General features: G+C 46.2%; 1 protein-coding gene across 2 annotated transcripts in view; it reads left to right on the top strand.

Annotated features, from left to right (window-relative positions):
• Window positions 1-1,681: 1,681 nt before the first annotated feature.
• Window positions 1,682-17,855, top strand: part of LOC128347535 (major histocompatibility complex class I-related gene protein-like) — a 32,729-nt gene continuing 16,555 nt past the window's right edge. For both annotated transcript variants that reach the window (XR_008317586.1, XM_053302454.1), the window contains exons 1-3: window positions 1,682-1,811; window positions 9,856-9,915; window positions 16,530-16,805. Coding sequence is in view for 1 of the 2 variants with exons in the window: in XM_053302454.1 (XP_053158429.1) it covers window positions 1,742-1,811; window positions 9,856-9,915; window positions 16,530-16,805 (406 nt within the window). In the remaining variant the exon portion in view is untranslated. The remainder of the gene's footprint in view (window positions 1,812-9,855; window positions 9,916-16,529; window positions 16,806-17,855) is intronic.

Here is a 17,855-nt window from a genome sequence, read left to right as displayed (position 1 = left end):
TGGCATCTCTTAACATACCAATTTGAGGTTGGAACCTCCTTCTGAGTTCAGAGATCTTTTGGAAAACATTTCTTGATATTCCGTGCCTATTTCCATCTTCAGGGTCTTTACAGATGTCAATGTAGTACTGTTCCTTATCTGTTCTAATAGCTTTCTGAAATTCCCTATTAAGTTCCTTCCTGAGGTCTTTATCTTTCTTGAGTTTGGCGTCTCCACAGGAATCTGTTCCACAATCAGTCTCCAGCCACATCTTTGTTGTTATAACTGAGCTCTTCTACCTCCTTGCACCAATAATGTAATCAATCTGATTTCTGTGTACTCCATCTGGTGATGGCCATGTGTATAGGTGCCACTTTGGTTGTTTGAAGAATGTAAGAACATAAGAACAGCCCTGCTGGATCCAGGCCCAAGGACCATCTAGTCCAGCATCCTGTTTCGCACAGTGGTCCACCAGATGCTGCTGGAAGGCTACAGGGAGGAGCGGAGGGCATGCCCTTTCTCCTGTTGTTACTCCCCTGCAACTGGTACTCAGAGGCATCCTGCCTTTGAGGCTGGAGGTGGCCCACAGCCCTCCGACTAGTAGTCATTGATAGACCTCTCCTCCATGAAGTTATCCAAAGCCCTCTTAAAGCCATCCAGGTTGTTGGCTGTCATCACATCTTGTGGCCGAGAATTCCACAAGTGGATTATGCATTGTGTGAAAAAGTACTTCTGTTTGTTGGCCCTAGATTTCCCGGCAATCAATTTCATGGGATGACCCCTGGTTCTAGTGTTATGGGTGAGGGAAAAGAATCTCTCTCTCTCCACTTTCTCCACACCATGCATGATTTTATAGACCTCTATCATGTCTCCCCGCAGTCGTCTTTTTTTCTAAGCTAAAAAGCCCCAGGTGTTGTAGTCTTGCCTCATAAGAAAGGTGCTCTTGGCCCCTGATCATCTTGATTGCCCTCTTCTGCACCTTTTCCAGTTCTACAATGACCTTTTTAAGATTTGGTGACTAGAATTGTACGCAGTAATCCAAGTGTGGTCGCACCATAGTTTTTGTATAAGGGCATTATAATATTAGCCATTAACACATTATTAGAATGTGTTAGCAATGAAGAGATCATTGGCTTGGCAGAAACTAAGAAGTCATTCTCCTGCTTCGTTTCTGTTTCCTAGGCCATATAGGCCAACTGTATGTTCCTCTTTACCATTTCCAACTTTTGCATTCCAGTCTCCAACCACCAGCAGCACATCTTGCTTGCATTTTCTATCAATTTCAAGCTGAACTTGAGCATAAAACTCATCAATCACCTCTTCTTCTGCATAAGTCATTGGGACATGGACTTGAAGAACTGTCATGTTAAAGGGTTGACCATGAAATCTAATTGATATTAGTCAGTCACTTTTGCCTGCAGGGCTGATAACACCTCCAAGAAGTCTTTTATCTGCCTCGTGATGAACACGGCCACCCCCTCCAAGCTCCACTCCAGGCTCGCCACCCGAAGGGGGATTATCTCTGAGCGAGCAAGAGCAACGTGAGGCCCCGCACTTTCATTCCATCGCTCACAGGAGAAAATCTGCCAAGCAACCAGGGCCGGAACTGGGCTGCGTTTTTCCTATTGGTCAAATATTACCCACTCGGCCAATCGTAGCTCTTGCTACGGATCGCTCTAGTCTGGATGCGTTTTCCCAGCACTACGCTTTGGTGAGCTGCTCGGGTTCCAGAACAGAGAAGAAAACTCAGACTGAGAATGAGATGGGTTTGCTTCGGAACATTTTACTCTTGGGGGCAGCTGCCCTTCTGTTGGAAGTGGGACGCTGCCTTGGTGAGTGAGTCCCTTCGGGGCTAAACGTCCCCCTCTCGGGAAGGAAGAGAAGAATCTGAACCCTGCTGAATGCCTGAGCAGGGCAGGGGGCTACAGCCGGGTCCTTTTGTCGTGTATTTCATTGGGCTGCAAAATAAGGAGAGGCAGATTTAGGGGTGCTTGATCCAAAATGGGTGGCCACTTAATGGCACAGCGGGGAAATAACTTGCCTAGCCAGCAAGAGGCTGCTGGTTCGAATCCCAGCTGGTATTCCCAAACTATGGGAAACACCTATATCGGGCAGCAGCTATACAGGAAGATGCTGAAAGGCATCATCTCACACTGCGTGGGAGATGGCAATGGTAAACCCCTCCTGTATTCTACCAAAGACAACCACAGGGCTCTGTGGTCGCCAGGAGTCAACACTGACTCGACAGCACAACTTTACTTTAATCCAAAATTGAACTTGAATTCTTTGCAAATCCCTGCTTCCTAACTTGTCTGTTTTGTAAGTACTCTGGGGCAGAGTCTACTTTGGTTTTTGTGTGTGTGGGCCAAGATAGAACAAAACACGTGCACGCACGCACACCCCTCTCCTTGAATTTGACTGTCTCACCAGTATTAACAATGTCAATAAAAGTAGATTGCAGGGCTCTCCATTGTTATGTTGGTTTTCTGAACGGCATGTTAAAGCTGGTTGGAATTTATTTTGACCATTTCTCACAGTTTTCCTATTGATCTGATTCTGAAGCCTGGTGGTGTTGCTGTCTGCTTTCCCAACTAACTTGCAACAACTGCTGTTCTTATCAGCCCAAAATATGGTGGAGGACCCTCACGCACACATAAAAGTCAGTCAGGAATGGAAGTGCCAGATGCTGCCGATGCAATTCTTCTTCCACCACGACTTCTGTGTTGCCTTTCTAATGTAGAGTTTGTGAGTAGCTATAGGGCCAGTTCTGAGTTCTCCTTGTACAGGTGCAGCACCTGGGACATCATTACAGACATGGCAAACTGTGTGGGGAAGAAGAAGCTTTACTTAAAACGTAGACAAGCTAACACTGCTGTTGGTTGGGAGTTTAGCCAATCTTGAAATAGTCTGTAGCTGGTCCTGGATGGGTTGACTCCCCCTGTATTCACAGAAAGGGGTACTCCTTGATCCTGGGCTTATCTTAGAGGAAATATAGTGAGGAGAAACAGCTCATATCAGCTTTGCTTCAGTGCACCAGCTAAGGCTATTTCTAGAAAAGGCAGATCTGGCCACTCATGTGCTGGATGCCTCCTCCAGATTAGATTGCTGCAATATGCTTTATGCCAGGCTGCCCTTGGAAAATGTGCTAACTTCAGGTGGTGTCAACTGATTGTCTGCTAACTGAGACAACCTGTTGGAAGCAGATTATACCAGTCTTATATCTTATTTATATATTATTTCTCTGTGTAAACCGCCCAGAACCAGTTTTAGAAGGGCGGTATAGAGATAGAATTTTATTTATTTATTTATTTATTTGCACTGACTGCTTCTGAGCCCAATTAAATGTGCCAATGTTCTAAAGCCCTTAATGGTTTGGGACCTGGGTATCACACACACCAATACACCACAATCATCATCGAAGGCCCTGCTCCAAGTGCCTGTCCAGTTTATCAGATGTACGACCTGGTGGTGAGCTAGTTCTTTCGGCTGCTCTCTCCACTGAGGCCAGGCAAACCCCTGTCATGAGTGCATTTTGGTGGTGGGCTCAGAGGTGCACCTAGGTAATTTTGGAGCCTGGGCCTGAAGGCTTTTGGAGGCCCTCACCCACCCACCCAAACAGTATTTTAAACACATCTTTAATGTGACCACACCATCTGGGACAGACTTAAAAGGATTTGGGGGGCCCCAGGGGGTGTAGACGCCCTGGACTTTGGCCCCGAAGTCCACGGGTAAGAGCGCCTCTGGGTAGGCTAAATGATGTCTTTTTAAAGAGTTTTTAATATCTGCTGCTTTGTTGCTGCTGTTTTAACATTCAGGTTGTACAGATGGGGAGGTTTATTGCAGGAGGAAGCCTGATGAACAATAACAGGAGTCACCACCTTCACCTGCAGCTTCTCTTACCTCATTTCTTCCCCTTTGTTCCACACAGGAGTCTTTTGGGGAAGAAACGCTGTTGGTTTCACCCCATCCTGCCTTTCTTTTTTCCTGCCTATCGCTGCCTACCCTCTTCCAGATTTCCTGCCCATTACTCTGCCTGGCTCGGGATGTCAGCTCTGCCAGGGCATGCCCCTCACTTTTGCACCTAGGCACACCTCTGCAGTCCTCTCTTTCCTCATGTGATCCATTTTCGGTCTCCCAGTTAGCTTGCTGATGTTTTCTTTCATGATAACATCTCCCCACTTATTTGTGTTTGCACAAGCCCGGAGACCCAACAGCTGCAACATCTGTGGTGGTGGTTGTTTTGCGGGGTGGGCTGGGGGTTGCTTTAGCTCTGGGTTTTTCCACGTCCCTCCCCCCCCCCTTTCTTTTAGGGTTAGATTAGTTATAACAAGATGGGCTATAACAAAACTGGAAGGGAGTATTAGATTCCTTTAGAGAGAATGAAAAGGTTGATTATCAGAATGGAAACAGCTGTGGATCTGAGCCAGGTTCTGTAGGCCTAGGTCCTTTCTGAGAAGGGAGACCCTTATCTGATGATCCATCCATGAAGCAAGATGAGAGGATGTCAGACATTGCTTCCTGCCATGCCTGATCAAAACAAGCCAGATATACAAGGATGTGCTGGTTATCAATGGCTTTAAAAACAGGAAGAGAGTGTTGGATTCCTTTACAGAGCATGAAAAGGAATCTGGGTGAGACAATATTATTACTGTGTGGAAGGAATTGCATTGGTTGCCAATACATTTCCGGGCAAAATACAAGGTGCTTGTTATTACCTATAAAGCCCTAAACAGCTTAGGCCCTGGGTATTTAAGAGAAATCTTTCTTCGCCATGAGCCCTACCGCCTGTTAAGATCATCTGGAGAGGCTCCTCTGCAGTTGCCGCCAACTCATGTGGCGGCTACTCGGGAATCGTCCTTCTCCGTTGTATCCCCTGTACTTTGGAATATGCTCCCTGTCGAAATAAGAGCCTCCCCATCTCTGGCAACTTCTTAAAAGACACTGAAGACATATTTATTCACCCAGGTTTTTAATTAGATGCATAGTTTTAAATGTTAATATTGAGTTTTTAATGTTTTTAATCTTTTAAATTGATTAATTGATTTAATGTTCTAAATTATTTTAATTGTAAACCACCCAGAGACACAAGTTTTGGGCAATATAAAAATACTTTAAATGAATGAATGAATGAATGATAAAAAGGGTTAACTGTCCAACTGTGGGGCGGCTGTGGGCCTGGGCCACATTCTGTGAGCCTAGCTCCTGAATCTTTTATATCCGTGTTTCTCTACCTTTTAAGCAAAAAATACAGGCTAATGTTTGAAACCCCCCCCCCAAGTCCTGCTATGTTGCCTCTTCGTGGCAGTGGGGGGTATTCCTGGGGGTATTCCTGGGAGGGATGAGCAAAGTACGCCAGGAGGTATACTCCCAGTAGGGTCACCAAAAGTGCGAAGGTCATCCCAGCTGCCCAGCTAAAGCAAACAGGCACCTACATTGGGCAGCAGCGATATAGGAAGGTGCTGGAGGCAGACGATCACTTCAGGGACAGTGAAAAATCCCTCATTTCATACTGTGCGGGAGAAGGCAATGGTCAACCACTCCTGTATTTTACCAAGAAAACCACATGGATAGACAAAATGGAATGATTGTCGATGTAGTGCTGGATGATGGGCCCCTCAGGTCAGATGGTACTCAACATGCTACTGAGGAAGAGCTGAGGATCTCTCAGAGTACCAATGGTGCTTATGATGCGGTTACACTAAAGCCTTTTGGACGTCTAGCAGCTGATGTTGCTGTGCAGAGTAAGAAAATCTGAAGCTGCAAAGACAGAATTACAATGGGAACGTGGAACATAAGAAGCATGAATATGGGAAAGCTCAACACACTGAAAGATGAAATGAATCAACTACAGATTGACATCTTGGGCATCAGTGAATTAAAAAAGACTGGAATGGGACACTTTCAGTCAGAAAATCATACTGTTTACTGCTCATGACATGAAAAACAAAAACAAAGAAGGAACAGTGTTGCTTTCATAGTCAGGAAGGATATAGTAACATTGTACTTGGGTACTGTTTGGTCAGTGACTGACTAATATCAATTAGATTTCGTGGACAGCCCTTTAACATGACAGTTCTTCAAGTCTATGCCCCAACAACTGATGCAGAAGCAGAAGTTGATGTTCAAGTTCCGTCTGAAATTGACAGAACATGCAAGCAAGATGTGATGCTAGTGGTTGGAGACTCGAATACCAAAGTTGGAAAAGGTAAGGAAGAAAACACATTCGGCCTATATGGCCTAGGAAACAGAAAAGAAGCAGGAGAATGACTTATTAGTTTCTGCCAAGGCAATGATCTCTTCATTGCCAACACATTCTTCAAAGCAGCGCCTATACACATGGACATCAGCAGATGGAGTACACAGAAATCAAATTGATTACATTATTGGTGCAAGGAGGTAGAAGATTCCAGTTATAACAGGAAAAACATGGCCAGCTTCTGATTGTGGAACAGATCACAAACTGCTCATGTGCAATTCCAAGTCAAGGAAAATGGAAACGCAAAGCTATATAGCTCCCAGAAGAATTGTGGAATGAAATCAAAGAAGTTGTTAAGGACGAATGTGAAAAGAGACTGCCAAGAAACAGAAGAAAGCAAAATGGATGTCAGAACAGATGGTGGAAATTGCCAAGAAGAGGAGAGAAGCCAAAGTCAAGAAAGATAAAGACCTCACAAAGGAACTTAATAGAGAATTTCAGAAAGCTGTTAGAAAAGACAAGGAGCAGTACTACAGTTATTATTAATTTGATTTCTATACCGTCCTTTATAGAAAGAAATAATAAATAAATAAGATGGAGCCCTGTCCCCAAAGAGCTCACAATCTAAAAAGAAACAGAAGACAGACACCAGCAACAGTCACTGGAGATACTGTGCTGGGGGTGGATAAGGCCAGTTACTCTCCCCCTGCTAAATAAAGATAATCACTACGTTAAAAGGTGCCTCTTTGCCAAGTTAGCAGGGGTTTGACATCTGTAAAGACCTTGAGAATAGAAATAGACATGGAAAAACAAGGCAAGTTTTCCAAAAGATCTCTGAACTCAGAGGGAGGTTCCAACGTCAAATTGATATGTTAAGGGATGCCATAGGACAGATAGTAACTGATTCAGAGAACATCAAACAGAGATGGAAGGAGTATACTGAAAATCTATACAGCAGGGACGTCAGCATCCAAGATACTCTTGAAGATATTCCCTACTTGCAAGACCCTCTAGTATGGGAAGATGAAGTTAGATCAGCACTCTGGTCATTACCAAGTCGGAAGGCTACAGGAGTTGATAGAATAGCTACAGAAAGATGGCAGGCAACAGAAGAAAAATCAATCAAGGCTCTAACCAAACAAAGAAAAGAGACAACAGATTGCCCAAACCATCACACAATATCCTTAATTTCACATGCTAGCAAAATAATGCTCATGATCATCCAATGCAGATTGGAGCCCTATGTGGAAAGGGAAATGCCGGATGTTCAGGTTATTTTCAGAAAAGGCAGAGGAACAAGAGACATCATTGCTGATGCACTCTGGATAATTGAGAAAGCCAAAGAATATCGGAAAGAAGTCAATATGTGCTTTATTGACTACAGAAAAGCCTTCTATTGCATCAACCATGTCAAGTGGAATATCCTTAGGAAAATGGGCTTCCCAGAACACCTCACTGTTCTCATGAAAAACCTATACACAGGAAAAGGAAGCCACAGTCCAGACGGAACATGGTGAAACAGACTGGTTCCAGATTGGCAAAGGAGTAAGACAAGGCTTTATACTTTCTCCTTCTTTATTAAATGCATATGCTGAAAATATACTGAGAGAAGCTGGATTGGAAGAAGATGAGCGTGGATTTAAAGTTGGAGGAAGAAACATCAATAACCTGCGCTACGCTGATGACACCACTCTGATAGCTGAGAATGTGGATGATTTGCAAGCTCTAGTAATGAAAGTCAGGGAGCACAATGAAAAAATGGGACTACAACTAAATGTCAAGAAGACTAAATTAATGACAATGGTTACAGCAACCAGCCTCAGAATTGACAAGGAAGACACTGAAGTGGTGGATAGCTTCTGCCTTTTAGGATTGACTGTCAACAGTAAAGGATCCAGCAGTCAAGAAATATGCCTCAGACTAGCACTTGGTAGGGTACCAAAGAAGGCCTTGGAAAGGATATTTAGATGTCATGATGTGTCTACACCTACAAAGATTAGAATTGTTCAGACAGTTGTTTTTCCCATGACACTCTATGGCAGGGGTGGGGAACCTTGGCACTCCAGCTGTTTTTGAACTACAACTCCCACCATCCCCAGCCACAGCTGGGGATGATGGGAGTTGTAGTTCAAAAACATCTGGAGTGCCAAGTTTCCCCACCCCTGCTCTATGGATTCGAAAGCTGGACTCTGAAGAATCAAGATAGAAAAAGTATTGACGCTTTTGAACTTTGGTGCAGGAGAAGACTTTTGAGGATACCATAGACAGCCAGGAAAACAAACAAATGGATCACAGAACAAATCGATCCAGAATTTTCACTTGAGGCACAAATGACCAGGCTCAAACTATCATACTTCGGACACATTATGCGAAGATCCAGCTCCCTTGAGAAGTCCATAATGCTGGGGAAAGTCGAAGGAAAGAGAAGAATTGGACGACCAGCAGCAAAGTGGATGAACTCGATTACGACAGCAATGAATGCACCACTGAGAGACCTTAAAGGCCAAGCTGAAGACAGATCATCCTGGAGAGAATCTATCTATGTGGTTGCTAAGAGTTGACACTGATTTGACAGTTCTTAATCAATCAATCAATCAATCAATGCTTGAAAAAAATTAGTAATATCTTAATTTTCCAGTGGGTTTTATATTTATAGTAATATGTTGGAGGAAGGATTGTGCATATAGGGCTGTGACGTGACAGATTTTCGATCTAGTGTGGGTAGGGTGGCCATATTTCACATCAGGGGGGCACAGCTCAAGTAGGTACCTGAGCTAGAGGTGACATTGACCAAAGGCAGGAAGGCTGAACCCATTGCTGTGCAAAGTGAGGCACACCAAAATTATTGCGTGGAAATGTAAAGCACCACACACATTGCGTAGTGCTCATCATTTTGAGAGGAGGAAGGGACAAGATAGAGAGATAGGGAAAGAGGGGAAGGGAGGGAAAGAGAGAGAGAGAGAGAGAGAGAGAGAGAGAGAGATAGTAAGAGAGAGAAAGGAGGAGGATGCAGAAAGGGAGGAGGAGGGGCAGAGAAGGGACAGGTGGCAACCCTAAATATATCACCAGCATTGCAGGCAAGGAAAGATAGCAGGATGCTGGCTTGAAGCAAAGTTCCAAGGGCAAAAAGAAGGGCTGCTGGAATGCCAGTCCTGGCATGCATTCCAACAGCCAGTCAGGAAGAGTGCTGGGGTGTCCAAGGTACAGGGGCAAGCACATAGCAAGCCCTCACAGGAATAACCAAGGACAGAGATTTCTACTCTAAGTTCAGGATGACCAGGGCCATCTTATGCAGGACTCTCTGTAAAGTGCCTGCATAATAAGGAATTGCCCAAGAACAGTGACTTCAGCCATGATGTTTGCAGGACTTTTTCTAGGGGAGGGCAAAGACTATACCCTCCTCCCTGAGAGTATGCCCCATTGTATTAAATGGGAATTGGCTCAATCTCGGGGGCGGGGGGGGAGGTAATTGCCCCCTCTTGCCCCCACCCCATGACCATGACTTCAGCTCAGGTTTGGGACTCGGGTAGCAGTCCAGTGATTCAGCTCAAGGGGGTCTGAATGCATGAACGAGCACTCAGCCAGGTGAGGCTTCAAAGCAGTACAGGGCAGATGCACACACACCACGCGCTAAAGGTAAAGAGTATTTATAACTTTTCCCTTCCTGGATCTCCCTGCAGGAGCCACCAAGATGAGAAGTTTCAAGGGGCAGAAGTGGGACATCTTACGAATGTTTAAAGGTATGATTTGCTTCCTGGCCCCCACTCCCCTTCCCAGCCAGCACCAGCTGCCAAGTATGACTTTGGCACACACACACACCCTTCATTTAAACTTATATTCTATACGGTACAGAAGGACAACATGACATCCTCCCCACCACCACCACCCCATACTCAGGCCATGATGCTGGGGCTGCAGCACCTGAGCACTCTCGGTCTATGCCACCAAGCCAGACAATGGTGGCAGGGGCATTTTTAGCTTCCGTAGGGGTCAGTGGAGGGGAGAAAGAAGAGGTATGCAAGGAGAGTGTGATGAAATCAAGTTGGAGAACCTACTGTGAAAGGCTAACTGGTCATGAAAGGGTTCAAACTCTTTCTAAGTGCAGCCAGCAGAGTCCAGCCCTACAGCTGTGACTGGGAGACCCTTTGCTGGGAGGAATGACCGTTAAAACCCTTGTGAGAGTTCAGTTAGAACTTAAGAGACCCAGAGTGAGGTTGTCTGTTATACAGCCTGGGCGAAGGCTGGGTTTAGGAAGAACCAGGAGAGGTTCTGCAAAGAAAGTAAAAAGTGAATTTGACATATAAGCTCTGGAAGGAAAATGTGTCGAAAAGAACAGACTCATAAAAGTGTGTACAAACCAGAAATGAATGGAAGTGTACTGTTCTGTAAAAGAAAGCTTTCGGTAACCAAGCAAGTGAGCCACCCGACTTATTATCTATATATACAATTCGCTTATGGACAACCGAGTTGAGGACTACATCCGGAGGCATCTGGAGCCCTGCGGATGCCTGAAGCCATTGCCTTGGGAAGGGAGTGGCAGCGAGGGAGGCAGGCAGAGGGGAAAGGAGGAACCATTACCTGGGGAGGGAGTGGCAGTGAGGGAGGTGGGAATCGGCAGACTCGGGGGAACCGAAAAGGAAAGGAACAAAAGGAAAGGCAGAGGAAACCGACAACAGAGAGGGGGCGGCTAGCGGGTAAATGACTGAACGGAGAACCAAATGAAGCCCAAAATTGCTGGGAGGTAAGGGGCCATTAAAAACCGTTGGGACTGTGAGGATGCGCTGCTGACCTTCCTGCCCCAAAAAGAAAAAACCCAGTGCCATTGTTCTGCCTCCCCCGCAAAAAACACCAGTCAGTCTTCCACACCACCAAAAATACCCACAAAACCCTCAGCTCCCAGTCACCCCTTCAAAAACAAACCAATAAACAAACCACAAAGGGACAGCGTGGGCCAGCCGCTGGCAGTCCCCCCGCAAAAAAACCTAGACAGACCCCCCATGCCCCCGCCAAAGGGAACCAAAGCTCCCAGTCATCCCACCAAAAAAAGGGACTCTGTGGGCCAGCATTGCTGGGAACTGTGAGCACAAACTACACCTTGGGACTAAACTAAACAGAGAGCGAGAGAGGGGGGAGGCGGAGCGAGCGAGCGAGTGGTGGTGGGAGGGGGAGCGAGCGAGAGAGTGGGGGGAGGCGGAGCGAGCGAGAGAGACAGTTGTGGGGGGTAAGGGGAACACGGTGCAATGCATGGCTACAAAGGGAGGACCAGCCAAACAAATTCTCCCAACTAAACCCCAAAAGGAAGTAAACTAGCGCACAGATGCTCTGTGCAGGTTCAGCTAATTTTTATTTATTTATTATTTATTTGTTCGATTTCTAGACTGCCCTTACAGAATAGCTCAGGGCAGTTCACAGATATCACAAAACAGTTAAAATCAATCAATGATCTGGAACAAAGATTTTAAAATACAATAAAGCAGCTAAAAAATAAAACAATTCAAAACCTTATAAAAACCGGATACATCAAGAACATTTAACACAATTTAAAAACCCTGGAAGGCCAGGCCAAACAGGTAAGTCTTTAGGGCTCTTCGAAATGCCAATAAAGAATTCAAATTATGGAGATCTGCAGGGAGTCCATTCCACAGTCTAGGAGCGGCTATGGAGAAGGCCCACCTCTGGGTCGCCACCAGATGAGCCGGTGGCAACTGGAGCTGGACCTCTTCAGATGATCTTAGTGTGCGGTGGGGATCAGACAGAAGGCGCTCTCTAAGGTAACCTGGACCTGAGCCATTCAAGGCTTTAAAAGTAATAACCAGCACTTTGTATTTTCCTGGAAACATATCAGCAGCCAGTGCAGCTGTTTCAAAACAGGCATAATATGGTCTCTCCGAGTTGTCTTGGAGACCAGCCTGGCTGCCTCATTTTAAACTAACTGAAGTTTCCAAACTATGTACAAAGGCAGCCCCACGTAGAGCGCATTACAGTAGTCAAGCTTGGAGGTTACCAGCTGATGCACCACTGTTCTGAGGTCATTCTCTTCAAGGAATGGACACAGCTGTCGAATCAGCCTAAGCTGATAAAAAGCACTCTTGGCCACAGCGTCCACCTGAGATACCAGGGTGAAGTCTGGATCCAGGAGTACCCCCAAGCTGCGTACCTTCTCCTTCTGGGGGAGTGTGACCCCATACAGCACAGGGAGATCTAACTCATCCCTCAGATTCTGAGCCCCTACAATGAGCACCTCCATCTTGCTTGGATTCAGCTTCAATTGTTCTCCCTCATCCAGCCCATTACTGCCTGTAGGCAGGCATTTAGGGAATGAACACCATTTCCTGATGAAGCAGATGAAAGAGAGAAGTAGATTTGGGTGTCATCAGCATACTGATAACACCCAGCACCAAATCTCCTGATGACCTCACCCAGCGGTTTCATGTAGATATTAAACAGCATTGGTGACAGAATGGAGCCCTGAGGGACTCTATATAACAAAGATAAAGAACAGGGGATCATGGATAACAAGTCAAGTAAATGCAAAGTGAAACCCGCGAATAACCTAGAACATGTGGCAATGCGAAAAATGCAGAACAACACTAGTAAAGGGTACAAAAATACTCCAAATATAATCTAATCCTCAAACTGCAAAAGGCATCAACAATACAGAAACAAGTAAATGCAAACAATGTGGGCTGGTGAAAACTCCACAGAATCAAAGGTATTGTTCTTGACAGAAGTTGATGGAAGAGGGGTATTTAACTCCAAGGCTGAGTGTAGTTTATTAAGGAGATTAGCATGTTCTAGCAGGCAATTGATGGTGCTGCTCCAAGAGACAAAGGCTATTCCAGATATAAGATTTTGTTTTGTTGAATTTTTACACATTTTCATTACTTACTTTGCACTGTCGGCACTTTATCATTTTGTTTGATTGATGTGCAGATTATTGGTACTTCTGATGAAGACTATTTCAAAACGGACTATTACCTAGGAAGTTCCCCGTTCAGGACGATTACCTCTCACCTATGAGGATTTACTTCAAGCAAACTGGCACTACTAGCATTACATCAGCTATTTGGCACCACAAGCATTACATCAGCTTCTGTCAAGAACGATGCTTTTTGCAGTTTGTGGATTAGATTATATTTGGAGTATTTTTGTACCCTTTACTAGTGTTATTCTGCATTTTTCGCATTACCACCTGTTCTAGGTTGTTCATGGGTTTCGCTTTGCATTTCCTGGACTCCATATAACAGCTCTTGTTTAGAAGAGCAACTGTCACCAAGCTCCACCATCTGGGATCTGCCCAAGAGATAGGAGCAGAACCACTGCAAAGCAGTGCCCCCTATTCCCAACTCTCCCAGGTGACCCAGAAAGATACCATGGTCGATGGTATCAAACGCCACTGAGAGATCCAAGAGAACCAACAGAGTCACACTCCCTCTGTCGATTTCCCGGTATAGGTCATCTATCAGGCCAACCAAGGCTGACAACCCCATAGCCCGCTCTAAAGCCAGTTTGAAATGGGTCTAGATAATCAGTTTCCTCCAAAACTGCCTGGAGCTGGTTGGCCACCACCCAAGGGAGATTAGAGATTAGCCTATAATTATCCATCACCGAGGGATCCAGGGAAGGCTTCTTGAGAAAAGGTCTAATTATTGCCTCCTTCAAGTATGGAGGCACCTTACCCTCCCTCAGCGATGCATTTATGATATTCACCAGGCCTCCTCAAATAATCTCCCTGCTAGATCGAAGCAGCCAAGTTAGGCAAGGGTTCAGAGAACACCACTCCAAGCAGCTTGTCCACATCCTCAGGAATCACAGATTGAAAGTAAGCCAACCTAACACTGCAAGAAGGATTGCTGGACACCTCCTCCATAGACCCTGCAGAAAAAATGGAATCCTAGTCGGCCTGAATACAGGAGATTTTATCCGCAAAGAACCCACTGAGGGCATCACAGCTGAACACCTCCAGGATCTGATTAGAAACAGAACGGGTAAAAATTAGACTCCTCACTACTCGGGATAACTCCGCCAAACATGAACCCGCAGAAGCAATGCGAGCCGACCAGAACTTCTTTTTTGCTGTACGCACTGCCTCCGCGTAAGCCCTCAAGTGGGTCATATGCTGCATCCTGTCAAATTTGAGCCGAGTTCTCCTCCACCTGCGCTCCAGTCGCCTACCCAGCCACTTCAACTCTTGCAACTCCTTGGTATACCAGAGAGCCAATTTTGAAGCAGGTCTGGAGGGACACTTAGGAGCAATCATGTCTACTACTCTGGCAAGTTCCTTATTCCAGGTTCCTACCAGGGCATCGACAAAATAACTGGCAGCACCAACTTTGAAACCCTCCAAGGCCTTTTGGAACCCTACTGGGTCCAGCAGCATTTTTGGGCAGACCATCCTAATTGGTCCATCACCCCTGCAGGAGTGGATTGTGGCCGTGATACCAACCTTAACCAGGTAGTGGTCCGTCCATGACAATGGAGAAACCACCGGATCCCCCGCCCATGGAACAGCCCCCTGATCCTAACAGAAGACCAAATCAAGCGCGTGGCCGGCAACATGAGTTGGTTCAGAAACTAGTTGGGATAGGCCCATAGTTGTCATGGCCGCTATGAAACCGCACCAGACAAGCCAGCCCCAAGGTGGATATTGAAGTCCCCCAGGACCAAAAGCCTGGGACACTCCAACACCAACTCCACAACCAGATCGGACAGCTCAGTTAGGAAGTCAGTTGGGCAGCGGGGTGATCAGTACACCAACAGAATCCCCATCCCTAGTTCCCAGCTTCATAAATACACACTCGATATAAGTCAGCTGCCTCACAGGAGCCCTGGTAAGGGAAATGGTATTCTTTTGGACCACAGCCACTCCACCCCCACCCCACTTCCCCATACCTGCTCCACAACAGAATAACCTGGAGAGAGAAGCTGAGCCCACACTGGACCACTCGCCTCCCCCAACCAGGTCTCGGCTATACATGCCAGGTCAGCTCCCTCGTCCATGATCAAGTCATGGACAATCTCGATCTTATTCTGAATTGACCTGGCATTACAGAGGAGCAAGGCCAGGCTCTGTGGGAAACTGGAGCTGCTCCCCAAGGCCTGAGAGTTGACAGAGCAGCTGGAAGTGGAAACAGTTACTGAATTACTAGTTTCCCTTCCCCTGTAATGGCCAGCTGCTCTGCCTACGCCAATTCTTCTATTCCCCACCACTACAGCAATAGCCACCCCAGAACTACCGGACACCCCCTCCTGCAGTATCCCACTCAGGAGAGCCCATATCTGCAAACGGGCCTGGCTCAACTCAGTACAATAAAAGCAACCCTCTAACCCAGTGGTTCTCAACGTGTGGGTCCCCAGATGTTGCTGAACTACAACTCCCATAATCCCCAGCCCCATTGGCCTTTGGTTGGGAATTATGGGAGTTGTAGTTCAGCAACATCTGGGGACCCACACATTGAGAACCACTGCATCTAATTCAAGACCTCCACCCGCAACAGAACCTCCCCTCAACACCCACCCTGAAGATCCAGCTCCAAAGGCGAGCCCCTTATATAAAAAGCAGGCTAAAAATTCTGACCCTCGTCCTCATTACTCCTCCAAGGTGGCGACCCCCTTTGGTGTCGCCCCTTTGGCGGCGGCCCCACCGATGGTGGCCCCACTGCCACTGGCAGCTTCCTTCCTTATAAGTCCTGGTTAGAAAGCCCGGCTGTTGGAACCAGGGGAAAAAACTACCCAGTCGCCCTGGGCTTGGCCTCGGTCCTGCAAAGCACCACAACACCTCAACCAGTCCAGGGGTGAGGGAGGCAGATGGAATCAGGAGGGGGCAAAAGGAGGAGGGGCAGCCAGGCAAGAACCCCAGACTCTCACCCTATGATTAACTAGGGAAGCAAGCAAACACCTGTAAAGGTAACTGATACACCTTTATTCCATGTTCAATTAACAACGGAGTCTCCCAGAGTGCCTGTTTGTACCCCCACCCCCACAACCCTATGTTATCACACCTGAAGACCCATATGAAGTGAGTTCCTGTGTTACTGGATATTTCAGAGGACATAACTGGTGGCAGTTATCAAGTTATCATTGGTAAGACTGGAAGTAAAATACACAAAGAAATAGCAACAAGAACACATAAATCTCCCCTCCTCTCGTCACAGAAGGAAAAATAGACAGTGTGCCCGAGTGGGGTGAGGAAGGCCAGTGGCTGTGGGTGGCAGGGAGGCCTATGCGATGGTAGCACACATCGCACCTGCCCACACCTGAGGTGACCACCTCATCCTGTCTCTTAGAAGGACCACCCTGGTTGCAGTCCCCCAGCTGCAAATACCCCCTAACTCTCGCCTCATGTCCTTTGCAGGCTCCTCTACCCACTCCATGATGTATTTCTACACTGGGGTGTCGGAGCCCATCCAGGGCATATCCTGGTTTGCTGGTGCAGGCTACATAGATGACCAGCTCATTGTTTCCTATGGAAACACCACCAGAAGTGTTGTACCCCGAGTCCCCTGGATGGAGAAAGTGATTGAAGAAGATCCTCAGTACTGGGACGGCATTACCTTCAAGTTGCAGGATGATGAAGCCTTCTTCAGCGATTACCTGCAGAGACTGCAGAATCTCTACCACCAGAGCACAGGTGAGTGAAAGATGAGCCACTTACGCTTACTGCAGGTACTTCAGTTGTGGAGGAGGGGGACCCCGCAGCAAAGTTTTTATCCATTACAGTGTATATAATTAGTGTGCTGTGTTGGATATTTTAATAATTTTTAGGGTTCTTTGGTCTGATTGTCCTTGTTCCTATAGTACCTGGAGCTCATATAGTACCTGGAGCTTTTCCATACAGCAGGCTTTTTTTACTGCAAGGCTTTACTGCGTTCAAAGCTTTTTTACTGTGAGGCTTTACTGCGAATTTGAAGTGGCCCCCCCAAACCCATGCAAAATGTGGATTTTTTTTTTAAAAAAAACCTCCGGATATAAATTGGGCTACACTCTAATGCTCAATGAAAAACCTGAATCATGTATGAAGTGCTTCCTGATAGCTCTCAGAGACTTCTGGGTAAATTTGGCTGATATATGAACACACATCACCATTTTGGAGGAGATGCCAACTAAAACCGGGTGTGAAAAACTTCCTGGTGTTGTGTTGTTTATGTTGAACATAAAATGTGAGTAGGACTTGTATTGTGAGAGAGGTGTATTTGTCCTGTTGTCTGAAGACAGATTTGAATAGTTGCTTTTTTCTAATTTCTATCTTGTGTGTGTGATGTTTTGTTATAATGTTGTAACTTATTATAATGCTAAAGTGCATGTTAAGATGCCACACAATGTAGTTGTTTTTGCATTATGATAATAAGCAAGTATGTCCCTATTTTTCAGCAATGCAGTGCTGGAGGGTATTGAACACAGGAAGCTGTTTTCCTAGGTAGTGGCAAGTCTGTATTGGCGATTTCCATCTACTAACAATAACAAAGGCTATTGAAGTAGGAGCATATTGCCAGCAGCCCAGCACTGTTAAGAGTAATAACAATTTTCCTGGATTGCACCATTACAAGCTAGGGTAAAGGTAAAGTGTGCCGCCGGGTCGGTGTCGACTCCTGGTGACCGCAGAGCCCTGTGGTTTTCTTTTGGTAGAATACAGGAGGGGTTTACCATTGCCTCTTGCTCCCTAGGCAAGTTGCTTCCCCGC

This window comes from Hemicordylus capensis, chromosome 2 (genome assembly GCF_027244095.1).
Source record: "Hemicordylus capensis ecotype Gifberg chromosome 2, rHemCap1.1.pri, whole genome shotgun sequence".
Classification (NCBI taxonomy): Eukaryota; Metazoa; Chordata; class Lepidosauria; order Squamata; family Cordylidae; genus Hemicordylus; species Hemicordylus capensis.
This window is presented reverse-complemented; position numbering and strand designations above follow the sequence as displayed.